Raw genomic sequence first — 13,647 nt, forward strand, 5'->3', positions numbered from 1 at the left:
ATATTATTTGTAGCTTGAGCTTTAATTAAAAAATCACTGATTTTTGAAAACAATGTGCACAACTGGTGCACAATGATCTCAATTTGTTTGTAGATTTTGGTCATCTTGATGAAACATATACCGGTGAATCGAGAATTTCAAACTGGGCAGTGAATTTCACAAACTTTTTGAAAAGAAATTGCCCAAACTTGAAAAAATGACACACACTTTTTTCTTTCTGGCCAAAACCTGGCATCCTCAAAACCAACTTCTTTCCATTTCTGCTGAGGAAAACCACATGCACCTTTTCAGTATAGAGGGGGATGGATTCTTTTGGACGTGAGGTAGACCAATATCAAATCAAAAACCTTGATTTTCAGGTTGACACCAGCAGTGTATGACTGCTGTTGACACCTGTAGTAAAGAAAACAACAAAAAATTTAGCTCTTCACAGTAGTTTATCCATCTGAAAAGGGTAGTTGATGAAAACATTTGTTTTTGGTGTTTTCAGATGGCGCCAGATTTTGGTTAGAAATATAAAATTTTGGTTGTTACCATCATAATAATTGTTTGTAAATAGTGAAATAAACTGATGAGCTTTAAATATTCATTAATCATTTAAGTACAGTATTCTAGATAAATGTAATCCCTACATGGAATTGACTGTTTTATTCACACTGATTTGCTTGGCACAGAATTTGGTTCCCTGTATGTGATACCACAGTGACTTATAGTAGCAACGATATCTTGGTGGAACTCCTGCATCCCAAGTCTGTAAACTCGCATCTGAGGTAAACTCGCATCTGAGGTATACTCGCATCTGAGGTAAACTCGCATCTGAGGTAAACTCGCATCTGAGGTATACTCGCATCTGAGGTATACTCGCATCTAATTCTGAGTTAAACTGGGCTAGGAATTCTCCTTCCGGTTTCGATATTATCGACATACCAGTCGTATGCGCCCATGAACCGAGATTATAGAACATCCAGGAATGATATCTCGGGACTTTTCATGTCCGGACAATCAACCTCACAAACATAAAGGAATTAACGGTATTCAGAAAATGTTTTCTATCACTGCCACACCTGGATGGAAAAAAAACGCGTTTCACTGAGCCACGAGTGGTTGAGTGACTATAAACTCCCATGAGGTTGAGTGCTGCCATCTAGGAACTTGTTGCGGAACTGACCTTATTAGTTCTCAAGCCAACTGAAAAGGTGAACACATTGTAAAGGCAATCTTCTCAATTAATTTTGTTCCCAACTAGGAATTATCCGCTTTTAAGACTAAAGGCATTGTTTGTTTTTTTTCAAATTGACTTTTTCAGATAATCAGCTTCAGAATTGTGTGATATACATGCAATCCAGTCCCTTGGTTGAAACAGAAACTGTGCGAGTGTCCTGTCACGTTAGTTATAATTTTCGATGTATTTTCTTTCTTTTTAACCTGTATACATGTGTTGGCTTGAGCTTTAAATCAAAAAGTGTGTGCTTAGGGAGTGCTTTCAGCATATTGTGCTAGGAGAGTGTTTCAAAGTATCGTAAACTGCGTGCCTTTTCATATTCGCGTTAAAAAATAATTGCTTGAAATAATGGCAGCACTAAAGAAAACCAAATTGTAATTAATTCCTCCTATATAAATTTCAAAGTGCTAAATTAATTTCATGCCGAAGTTACACTTGCTCAAAACCGCGAAAAAAATGTCAGCCAATATTTCCAGGTTTTAGTAGTCTCATTTAACTGCGACAGGTAATTCTTATCGAAAATGTGTCATTTCTTTTAAAACTGTTGACAAAACTGATACCAAATTGGTAATTGATTTTTAATTTTTTTATAGGATAACGGTTTCGGATGAAACCCCAAACTCAACTTTTTGACATTTGAAAGTCTGTTAATTTGGTGAAACCTGTTCACATCACTGAAGCCCAAGAGTGGCCCTGTGAATATAAAACAAAATTTTGCTGCACTTCTTATAAACCTGTTACTTTAAATCATTTGTGGGCATTGAATCTGGTTCTATGTGCTAGTAGAGACACCTTTATTTTTGCATGAAAACTATGTGCGAATCTCGAATAATAAGTTCAGTTCAGACTGTCGGTATCAATTTGCCTCTTGATTATTATTATTTCAAGAAGGTTAAGGTTTAAGGAATTGATACCTCACTAGAGGTATTGTTTGGCTTAACATGAACACCTTGCCTTGCTCATATGCAAGACGCGCAATCGACATAGTTGACACTGCTGAAGGGAATTTCCCTTGATCATTTTCAACATGTAAATATACTTTTAATTTCAGAAATATTGTATGATAATATTGCATCATTAGATATGCACTGTGTGTTCAATAGTCTTATACTGTCCTGTCATTTTTTATAAACAGAATGCTTTAAATTTTATGAATGCTTTAATTTTTTTGATACTGTGCTTGAATGCTTTATGATGGGTCCGCAATTCAGCTTTAAAGAAATGTAAACTTTGACAACAAAGCATCCCAGAATTATCATTTCACAAAACCTTGTTCCTGGCGAACTACTGCCCTACCATTACAATGTGTTTTCTGACTTTTAATGTAGGTTCAATTCACTGGGCACAAGGTTTCAAACATACCGTAATATTGGTGGGAGCTTTGTTGATCTGGGGTGTTGTACTGAGCTTTAATGATGATTCAATGACGATTTAATGACTGTCTTAGGCATTAACCCATCTCTTCTTTAAAGATCAGATTTGTAAACTGTGTTGACATATCTGATGCTGACTCTTGTCAAATCTTACCAAATCAGGCTAATTTTAGCAGGGCTTTAATCAAGTGTATATCAGGTACGTTACAAAGGCCTGCCGTTGGAGGATGAATTACTCGGACAGAGAAATCAACATAACAGAACTTTCACAACATCGGTATCAGGACTAATCCGCTTATGCAATCGACATGTTCAAAAGGTACAATAGTCAAGAAGGCTTTTTTCAGCCCTTGAAGAATAGGTATGATGCTTTCCTAATGGTATTCACTGTAAATACTCCAATGCCTTTGAGAGAATATTGTAACGGTTTCACTCTCAGATTATAAGGTTCTTCAACCTTTCTACACCCGGTGACTGTCTCTATCCACTATACTTATAAAATAAAATAATAATCTTCTGTTTTAGGGTGAATAAAGCATTCTATTTATTTTGAAATCAGCTTTTGTTTATTCTTGTCACTGTTGTAAACAAGCAGCAAAATCTATCAAATGAAATGACGACATATTGTTCAAGCTTTATACTCAGAAGGCAAGGAGGATTATAGGCAGGATCGAGGGGGTCAAATTGGTCTTGCGACTTCTATGCATTCAGTAACAAAGGGAGTCGCGTTTGATTCAGCGTAAGATATATTGGATGCACAAGCATGAATATTTTTGCTGCACTGACAGATGGGAGAGACCCCTATCGGTGACTTTGTGTAACCTAATATGACCTTTGTGGCCCCTGCCTATTGACTCCCTGTAAGTGTACAGTATAACTAGTGGAATGGATGAGATGAAACCTTGGTGGTCGAGATGTCTCCTGAAAGGATCTGGCTTGATGAACCTTTTGTGGCAACAAAAAAAGCACGCACAGCGTCTAGTATGCAAAATGTGCCTACCTTTAGAATGTTCTGCATGACATGTTCGTGGATAACAGCGGGATGCTTGGCAGTCGTCTTATACATTTCCACAACCAGCTGCAGCGACTTCTCGGCAAACGGCACAAAGTTCATCGTGACGTAATCGACAGATGGCCCCCGTACCGTGTTGATGTTCTTGCTGTCGATTTTCCCGTAGCGAGGCAGTCGTACGGCGTACTCGATAAACGTGAGAAGTTGATCGAAAAGGTCCGGGTACATACTCTGCATGCTCTCGGAACCACTGTGCACCTCCTAAAATTAAAACAAATAAGAACATCATGATTTTTTTCTTCTCCAAATCCTGCCAGCATCAGATGGAATGAATTCCTTTTGTCCTCATCATCTGGTGACCTAATCATCTGGGGAAAGTGCTTCAGAAGTTGGGGATCATTTGCTATTTTCCGACCCATAATGATACCCCAGCCTATATTGGGAGATAACTTTAGAGGCCTACCAGAGATGGGCCAAAGCACTAAGCCATAGCAGCCTCTGAAACGACCAAATTATTGCATCAAAAGTTTCACCAGAAACACCTGGAATTCTGTTCAAATTCAAGGTCATCAATTCCAAGGAGTTTTCCCACCAATCACAAACCCCGCATACCCCAGTCCCCTGATGACACCCAGCCAATATTTCGTGATACAATGAGCAAAGGGTATCCTGAAGTTTTTCTTTAACTCCCCCTAGTGTGAACTCAGGTACTAACCCTTTGAAGGACATCCACAGCATTGAGAACAGCCTCCTGCAATCCTGTCAGAGTAGCGTCCGGCGACGTCGGGACAATGAAGGGTGATGCATCTCCCTGAACAGGCACCGCTAGCGCCCCCTGTAAAACACTCGATAACTTTTGAAGGTCCGACGCAACGAATCTCTGCTTAATATGTTCAAATAACGCAGGAAATATTTGAATGAGGGCAGTAAGAAATGGCTGCGATGGAACATACATGTCATTTGTTTTGTTTTCAGGGGGAAGCGTCACTTTACTACCAATCGATAACCAAACACGCCAAGCGTTCGACCACAACATGACGTCGTCAATTTTCCCAGAATCCTTCGGTAAATCGGCTTCGGCGGCTTTCGCGATGTCACCAGATCGGTTCATACTCTCACTCATAGGTGGCAGTATATCATCCTTGCTGCCTTGGCGCATGAGCAGTTTCCATTCCTCCGCGGATTTTTCACGATTTATTTGAAGGATTTCTTGGAAACTTTTCAAAGCCGCTAGAGACACTTCTGCATTCCTACACAGGGCGGCAGCCTCTATGAATTCAAGCAGTAAAGCCCATGCCCGGGGAAAATCTCCTGAAAATAGATATGATGTACTTGTAGAGTTTTGGGAGGGAGTTCCTGTTCAAAATAGTTGCCGTTTTCCAATGGCTAAGTGATGTACTGATAATGGAGCAGACAGACAAGATGATTTTCTTTTTAAAACAACTTTGATTGTTTATGTTGTAATTTATTTGTCCTTGTAATCAAAGTCTGATTTGGTCAAGGGGTCCCTGGTTCAATCCCACAAACTCTATAGTCGGATCACTTGTCTATCTCACCTTACTCCACCCAGATAAACAAATATGTACCAGTCGGAAATGCTATTTTAAAAAAAAGCTTTTACTTTAACCAATACCAATTTGTTACATATTTCTTACCCAATAATTGTAAAATAGATCTTTTAGCATTAAAAACTCGTGCGACACCAGCGAGGGTCAGGACTTGCGTCTCCGCCCACTGTTTCTCTGCCGTATCTCGTGAGTGATGGATAAGAATGTTCATCTGCTGCGGGTCCTGGGTTTTGACATTTGGGGCCGAACTCGAGTGTTTCTTCACTTTCTCCAATAGAGGGAACAAAACCTGTAAAGAAAAACGTAAATCAATTTTGAAAAGTACGGTAAGGTTCAAAATGACCTATTCAAAATCATGAAATAATAGAATAATACACCATGTTTTAACCAAAATGTTTTCATGCATTATTTGAACCATGTCACAAACTTTCGTGTGATTAGATGCCCTAACAGTCGTATGATAACGAAAAAGGCCTAGTCAAGGCCATTGAGAGACAAAAGCAGCCAACTGAAGCAGTCATCAATAAATAGATTTCCAGTCATGAGCAGGAGGATAAACGCTCACCTGCCAAAGGACTGTCTGCCATGTTTTCTGCTGCAGGAGAGACCCATGGGCCCCGATGGTAGAAAACAGAGTTTGACCCGCGCTCTTCCTGACAGCCGGCCTCGGGTCAACGCACAGATCCCCTAACTTTGCGTAGAGGCACATCCACAGATTGTCAAATGGAGGCATGTCTTTGTTGTTAGTGCCCTCTTCAGCCTCGAGGTTTGCTTTGATCTTGTCTTGGTTTTGGTAGAAATAATCGGATATATTCCACTGGAATTGAAATAGAAATGGATATATTCCACTGGAATTGAAATAGAAATGACTCAATTCCATGGTGGTGGGGGTCCCCCACCTGAGCTCCTACATGTACAGCACATGGTAAAAACCGATCAAGCGACGTCGATATTGTTACGTCACACCATCCTCTGTGTCCTATGAGTACATACAAAAGGAGCGTTATGAGTTATTGTGACGTCAGAATGACGTCGTTTTGTAAACAAAGATATCCGTCCATAGATACTCACAAGAAGTCCAATGGCAGTGAGACTGATATTCAACTCCTGGCTCTGCTTGCCAAACTTCGAGGCGACTTCCACGACCACTTGAAGACAGGTCGGCGGCATCAGGGGAAGGAAGTCTGTCACCACGAGCTGCAGACTCTGGAACGCTATCCGGATCAAACTTTCTCTATAAGTGGAAATATCAATGTGAGCAATGATTGACTAGAAGTCAGTCTTGATCAGATGAAAATATCAAACAGTTAAATTACACATAATTCAGAATTTTTTACTACCTACCCTTGGTCATTTGTGACGGCCCCTATGACCCCTAGAATGAGAGGCCAGCCCTGCCCGAGGTTGTCCCCATTGCCGTGGAGAATCTGCAGGACACACTCAAGCTGTTTTTGCCGAATATCAGGGTGCATCACTCCACAGAGCTCCTGTAGGGGTGCCAGTAGCATAGCCTGAAGGCGCTGAAAAAGACAAGAAAATGAGATGGTATGACGACTGATTTCTATGCCACGTTGATCCACGGGGACCAAACCTCCTATCCTTCAACAACTTTAAGTACAAACTGAAACAATTTCTTTGATAACACCCACTGTAAAGCCATTTTGACTTGGGGAATTTATTTGGGTACGCAAAGGTCAGGGAGCTATGTTTTCTCTTTCAATTAAGGAAGCATTGGTCTGAGAGGAAGCTAAATCTATAAAGTGAATCCTTTTTTCCATGTATTTGCTCTTTGCAACAACTCAATTGCGAAATTAAGTCTTTGGCTGCCGTAGAGTTTTCGATGTGTACCGTACCCTTGGCCTGAAACATCAGAACTGGCGACTTACCACATTCTCATGTAATGGGGGTGTATACTTGTGGCCGAGAGCTGCCCGGACTAGTGATGTCGTGGCCTCGGCTCCCCAGGACCTCATGGACACATGCGGATGTTGACATACCTAAAATATACAAGGAGAAAAGTATGTAACAAATGAATAACTTATTTTGGACCGCCTTTTGGACAGGACATAAGCGTGGTTTGCAGCACCTGCCTATAGCTCCCTATAAAAGAAATTTCCAGAGAAGTGAGAACCAGGAACTAATCAGCCGAAATAAATCTTACTTTACAAGAAAACTAATCAGTGGCAGCATATCATGCTCGATTTTGTGCAACAATCAAAGAAGCCTGAAAAAACCAACTCCTTCTGGTTCAGAATTCCCACGCTCTAATATCAATTGTTCTACATGCACATGTATCGTTAGTTTTTTATTAATTTTGTGCAACAATCAAAGTAGCCTGAAAAACTCTAACTCTTCGATCGTTAATTTTTTATTGTAATCAAGTGAGCGTTTTGCGGAATAATCGTAACAGCAAATCAAGTCTTCGCTTTTTGAATAGTCTTGTTGTAATCATTAACGACTGCAAATGATAATCTTCTCTGCATTGATCACAAGCTGCAGCCCAATAGATTCGCCAGCATGTCCCATTTTCAGTTTCACCAGTATAAAACAGAGGGCAGCAATGGTTGATACAGATGTGGCATGGCCAGGATCAGAAAAGATCAATGTGGACTTTCAAATATCAATTCAAGCTTAACGATATTTTCTATCTATGGTGTCCTTGAAATACCCTTAGCCACAGTGCAGGGGAGAGTACTCTATTTAAAAGGAAACACCAGAATGAAAAAACGTGAAAAGTTTCCTGCCCGACAAACTGGTAATAAGTTGATACATTTGCCATTTTCATTTGCAAATAACAATCTATATATTGAAACCATTCAACCCCTAATACACTAACTCTCTTCTGCACCAGAACCAAAAAAAACCAACAACCCTACAACCTTAATAAACAGGATGTATCCATATCCGCTGACATCAGCATGACAGAAAAGCCGCCTTCCGTCCATGATAACCATTTTTTTCCAGCCTCCTTTGAAGAGAACATAAAACCTCTGTTTGGCTGGATGCGGCACGGAGCTGACCACATGCAAGGAGCAGTTCAGGTAAGATTTTTTGAGGGAAAGCATAATTTTGCTAATTTAATAAGGATAGGCTGGGAAGTGCAACTTCGAGGACACTGACTTCTCCAAGATTCTACAGCAAAAGATGCAGCAGTAGGAATTCGGTGTCATATTTTAGGGCTAGGGAAAGTAAATGGGGCTTTACCGGTTGTTCCAAAAAAAAAAAAATCCATTTAGACACTTCCATATTTCATTCTTGGTAATGGAAACCAAAAGTAAAGATTTAACAGTAAAAATTTACAATCCCCGATGGGAAATCACGTAGTTTGATCATCTAACTGATTTTTTTTGACCTGACAACCATAATGGGGCACCTGTAGCGTAGTGGAAGAGGGTCGGCCTCATGATCTTGGGTTGACTCCCGGCCGAGTCACTGCTTGGTTCCACTACTGGTCGAGTTTAGGTGAGAACCTTTCTGGTCGCTCATTGAAACCCCAGATTGATTTCTGTGGAGATCGGGGAAATATGGTATGCCAAAAGCACTTTGAACAGTGAAACATGGAAATGTGCCGTATAAGAAATTCTCATTATTATCATTGACGCCACTGAGGTAACTCGATACACAATCATCTGAAAATCTAAAATCTGATATCCAGGGCCGACTTCCGAACAACCATGTCCATGAAATAGCCCAGACAAACACAATGCGGACAATTTTCTTTTGATAATAATGTTTGCACACTACCTCGAGCAAATCACGAAATTAAACAAGAGCTGACTTGATTTTCTCCCCGATATATTGAACAGCTCCTCTTTCTGTCGTTAATCGACATGCAATGACGAAAATAGCGGAATACATGGTAGTTTTTTCATTAGAGTTTTCTAAACATTCTAATGGACTGGGTCAGTCATCATCAACACAGTCATCATCAACACAAAGTCAATGGAGTGTGGCTAAATGTGAAGGGGGACATGGTATTTTTGGGGAATCCGAGGACCAAAATTGGTTGGGATTTTAGGATGAGGAACCATATTTTGTGGGGTTCAGAAAGAGCCAAAAATTGCACTGGAATTTGACAACATTGCCTGTTGTGGTTTGGGATGGGCCTTTTTTGTAATGGGTCATCGGTACAGGTACTCCCTCCCTTCAAATCGCTTGTTAGCACAGCGCTTCAAGGACATGGGGTCAACAAGCATTACGAACCAGAACTAATAGGATCCCTTCCGTGATTGGATCAGCATAATCAAATGGACACTGACCATGAAGGAGGTTTATGCCAAAGATGAGAGTCTTAACAGTTTACAAGGGTTAGCTTTTGCCTTCAAGAGTGTCCTCTACTCAGCAGTTCCCACCAATAACTCAATGTAGCTCATTAACTGATCTGTGGTCAAAAGGCGAGACATACCTAACTTTATCTACAGGTAGAGTCAAGAATTAACAGTCTTTAGCAATTCTTGATAGGATTTATTAACGCAAGTGGTCCTCTTCCCCTGATAGAGTGAATCAGGGACAGGGAGCAGAAGCATGCCGGGAGAAACCATGCTATGGGGTGGGGGACTTTTTATAAATCATGGTAGCTGGCCCAGCAAAGTGTGCATGTTTTCCAGGCTTGTGTAACAACAACGCCAACTGCTGATGACCTATAAAATAACGTCAAATGATGTCATGTGAAATGACCTAACAGAGTCAGCAAATCACGTCAAAACGACGCATTGGATCTTGCATGACGTCATTGATTTTGTTGTTGACGTCTCACCTGGCTTGTTGTTTTTCTGGTATCGAAACCAACCTCCTCATTAGCACTGAAAAGGTACTCGAATGACAACACCCCCTAGCGGACTTAATCAGGCACTAGCTCATTCAAGATGCTAGCATGAGAAGATTGCTGGTAATCTACTGCTGATGCTCGTGCAAAGAGGTGGCCAAGTACCATTATTTTTGTCAAAGTTGAGATATTTGACAGCTTTGTAGGCTAGACTTCTCCTGGTCTGGTGAAAATGAAGGTCAACTTGACCAATATGCCAGTGTGATACCCTGAACTTGGTTGTCTCGACAACAGCACCACACAGGCAAAAACTGACTCTGACATTTCCTCCATTTTTGTTGTATGCCTTTTCAACTGAGGGCCAATTGACTTTATCACCCTCATGACTCTACCCTCAGACAGGGAAGCTACTTCCCTGATGATTCAAATTCATGTCAGGTGCACTCCCATCACTTGCTTGACGTTTCAAGGCTAGACCTGCTAATTAGCTGTCATTGTCACAAATTGGGTAGGAAGAGCACATCCTCAAAAGTTCGGTAGCGAGTAACTTTCTGGCCTCTGACAGTGGCAGGGTCATTGCGGTTTGGACTGGAACACCCCTCAGAATGACAGATCGGCCAGGTTTCCTGTCTCAATCAGTGATGGTTTCATTCAGCTCCAGACTTACGGTACTGTTTTGGGCAAACAGTTTGGAATCCACTCACTTTTTCTGTCTCAAACAGACATGGTGTCATTTAGGTTCAGACTTAAACTCTTTAAGACTAATAGTTTGGAAACCACCAACTTTCCTGCCTCAATCACTGATCATGTCATTGTAATTGGCCACTATCTTGCTTTACTACATGTATTATCAAGTGCGTTTCGAGCATTGATATTTCCAAACAGAATACTGTGAGGTTTGGCACGTAGGTCAGCAAAAGCTCAATCCTAACAATGACCTTGATATCTGGTCAAAGAAACACCAAAACCTGAACTCCGCAATCACACAGTGCCCGTCAAAACAACTCGACCAATCTACATGCATCCCCAAACAAATCCATTAGTCAAGAACCCTATCACTGTCCCTACCCCTCGTGAATATTCTACAGAGGGGACAACAAGATTAATTACAAAGACCCACCTTTCCCTACCAACCCCCAGGTACGATTTGATCCTCTACAGCGTCTGTTGTGATATGCGGCTGAAAACATCCCTCCGGCCATGTCCACTCGATAAGCAATAAATATGCGCACTGTTAGGGTATTGTCGACACCAACAAGATTGAGTAGGCTATCATTTATTTCGGGATGGATCACATTATTCTTGTAATGGCACAAGGTTAACGAAGGGGGAGGGGGGAGGATGCGCTGTCTGTGAAGGGTATGTCCCTTCTGTCATAGTTCTGAGGGAGGGGCGACTTAAGCCTTGCTTGTAACTGAATCAATAGCATTCTTAAGATGAAAGTAAGTGAATTTTCTTTTCCTTTTAAAATTTTATTATGCATTAGAGTCGAGTTTCATGGTCATGCATGCCTCCGAAAGCAGGAAAGTCAGACAGTCACGAACATTACCCAGTCCACAATGACTACCGACTGTAAGTCAATTAAAAATTGATCCATTTCTTCAACAGGAAAGGTTTGCAGATTCTAAACTGTTAGCCTAGAAGAGTTAAAGTCTGAACCTAAATGACCCATCACTGATTGCGACAGGAAAGTTGGTAGAATCCAAACTGTTAGCCTAAAAGAGTTAAAGTCTAGACCTATATGACACCATTACTGATTGTGACAGAAAAGTTCGTTGATTCTAAGCTGTTAGCCTAAAAGAGGTTAAAAAGTCTGAACCTAAATGACCCATCACTGATTGCGACATGAAAGTTGGTGGAATCCAAACTGTTCGGCTAAAACAGTTCAAGTCTGAACCTAAATGACACCATCACTGTTTGAGACAGGAAAGTTGGTGGATTCCAAACTGTTATCCTCAAAGAGTCAAAGTCTGGACCCGAATGACCCTATCACTGGCTTAGACAGGAAAGTTGGTGGATTCCAAACTGTTATCCTCATAGAGTTCGAACCTTAATGACACCGTCTCTGTGTGACAACATCCACAATACAATAAATTATGATGTGAATTCCTCTACTCCGAGAACCTTAATTGAAGTACAGACTTCAAGGGATCACGTCAGCTTCCCATCCAAATCCACAAGGGGCCACTCTAAATAATTCACAAGTTTACCCCTTGCCTGATCAGGGCACTTTGATCTCAGGGGACTACAATTCGAGCAAAAGGTGCTTGACTTACAAGATTTTGATTGGAAAGAGCATGCAATGTTTTGCGCTCGTGTGACAAGGTCATGTAGACATTCAAGGTGGCTCATGCTGAGGTGGAATGATTTCGGAGACGAAGCTTGGATCCACACAAGAGCTGAATCCTTGTGACTTGCTCAGGCAAAAGTAGGCACTTTGGGTAAAAGACAGATATTGAGTTAGTGCCATGGGCTGTTGGTGCATAAAATCACCTTTAATTGATATATCATACTTGTAATTTTCTTTACAATCAATTAGAGATATGGAATTCTTAAGACACAATTAATTTTTATTTTGAAGAAAACTCATCTCAAGAGTCACACAATGAGAAAACCATTAGTAACAACACCTCTGATGTTTTACTCAACTACATGTATAATAGCCTTCATATGACCTGCATGATAATTTTTCTAAAGAAAACACAATCTTGAGAAAACTTTTCTTTTTATCTCTTTTCTTGATATGTGCCAAGCGCCTATTTGCCCAGAGCAGGTAACATCAACCAATTTCAAGACAAATATATCAACCATACAACACCGCTGAGATCGAATCTTTGCCAAAAGAATTAATCTTTGAGATGGACCAAGCCGCTGATTGGCATAGCAAGTGACATGGATAGCACCCAAGCCTGCTGCTCGAAAAAGCACTGCCATCTGCCTCCAGAACTGATAGTCTTGATGTCGTCTACCATATTAGAACTAGCGGAATCTGACTGTCAGAGGTCTCCCGACTTCATCAAAGAGCTCAACTACAAAAATAGACTCGGCCTCGTTGACAGCAGCATTAGGCATTGTCTCCGTCTCGTATTATTGATGGTCTACCTTCAAACTGCGGGGTGTATAACAATATCATAGGGCGAATACCTTGACACGACATCATAACTTTCCTGGCATCCGCCCCGTCAATTAACCCGACTTTGACACATACGACTTGCGATGATCGTAGTCGTCACGCTATAAACATAGCATGAAAAACTAATTGTCTTGTCATCTATCATTTCAAAGGGGATCAATTCGTTTGCATGATATCTGACATCATTTCAAATCGACTGACTTCAGCTTTAGATGCTCTCAGGTAAATTTGTGAACGGATTTGAAGTTTGCAAGCTCAAACAGTGTTCACTTTGAGTTCAATTCATGCTGATTGACTTCAGCTTTCCATTATCGTGGGGAAGCATGAATCAAAAATTTCGATTTTACCAAGTTGTATAAGGAAATGTCTAGGAAATAGAGGGCAGCATGAAAAATTGAGGAAGAAAATCGGCCTCACGATCTTCTGGTTGCTCCTTGAAACCCCTGATCGATTTCTGTGGAGACCGGGCTAATAATATGATATCCTGAAAGCGCTACCTTAGAACATGGAAACATGGAAAAGTGCTGTATAAGATCTCAATATTATTATTATCATTATATTTGGAGAACTACAA

General features: G+C 40.8%; 1 protein-coding gene across 2 annotated transcripts in view; it reads right to left on the bottom strand.

The window, feature by feature from the left end:
• Nucleotides 1–13,647, bottom strand: part of LOC135490724 (protein MON2 homolog) — a 307,158-nt gene that overhangs the window by 22,912 nt on the left and 270,599 nt on the right. For both annotated transcript variants that reach the window (XM_064776123.1, XM_064776122.1), the window contains exons 18-24: nucleotides 7,062–7,172; nucleotides 6,520–6,695; nucleotides 6,247–6,409; nucleotides 5,741–5,992; nucleotides 5,263–5,464; nucleotides 4,323–4,918; nucleotides 3,596–3,868 (exon numbers count right to left, since the gene is read on the bottom strand). In XM_064776123.1, the coding sequence (XP_064632193.1) occupies nucleotides 3,596–3,868; nucleotides 4,323–4,918; nucleotides 5,263–5,464; nucleotides 5,741–5,992; nucleotides 6,247–6,409; nucleotides 6,520–6,695; nucleotides 7,062–7,172 (1,773 nt within the window). The remainder of the gene's footprint in view (nucleotides 1–3,595; nucleotides 3,869–4,322; nucleotides 4,919–5,262; nucleotides 5,465–5,740; nucleotides 5,993–6,246; nucleotides 6,410–6,519; nucleotides 6,696–7,061; nucleotides 7,173–13,647) is intronic.

This window comes from Lineus longissimus, chromosome 7 (genome assembly GCF_910592395.1).
Source record: "Lineus longissimus chromosome 7, tnLinLong1.2, whole genome shotgun sequence".
Classification (NCBI taxonomy): domain Eukaryota; kingdom Metazoa; phylum Nemertea; class Pilidiophora; order Heteronemertea; family Lineidae; genus Lineus; species Lineus longissimus.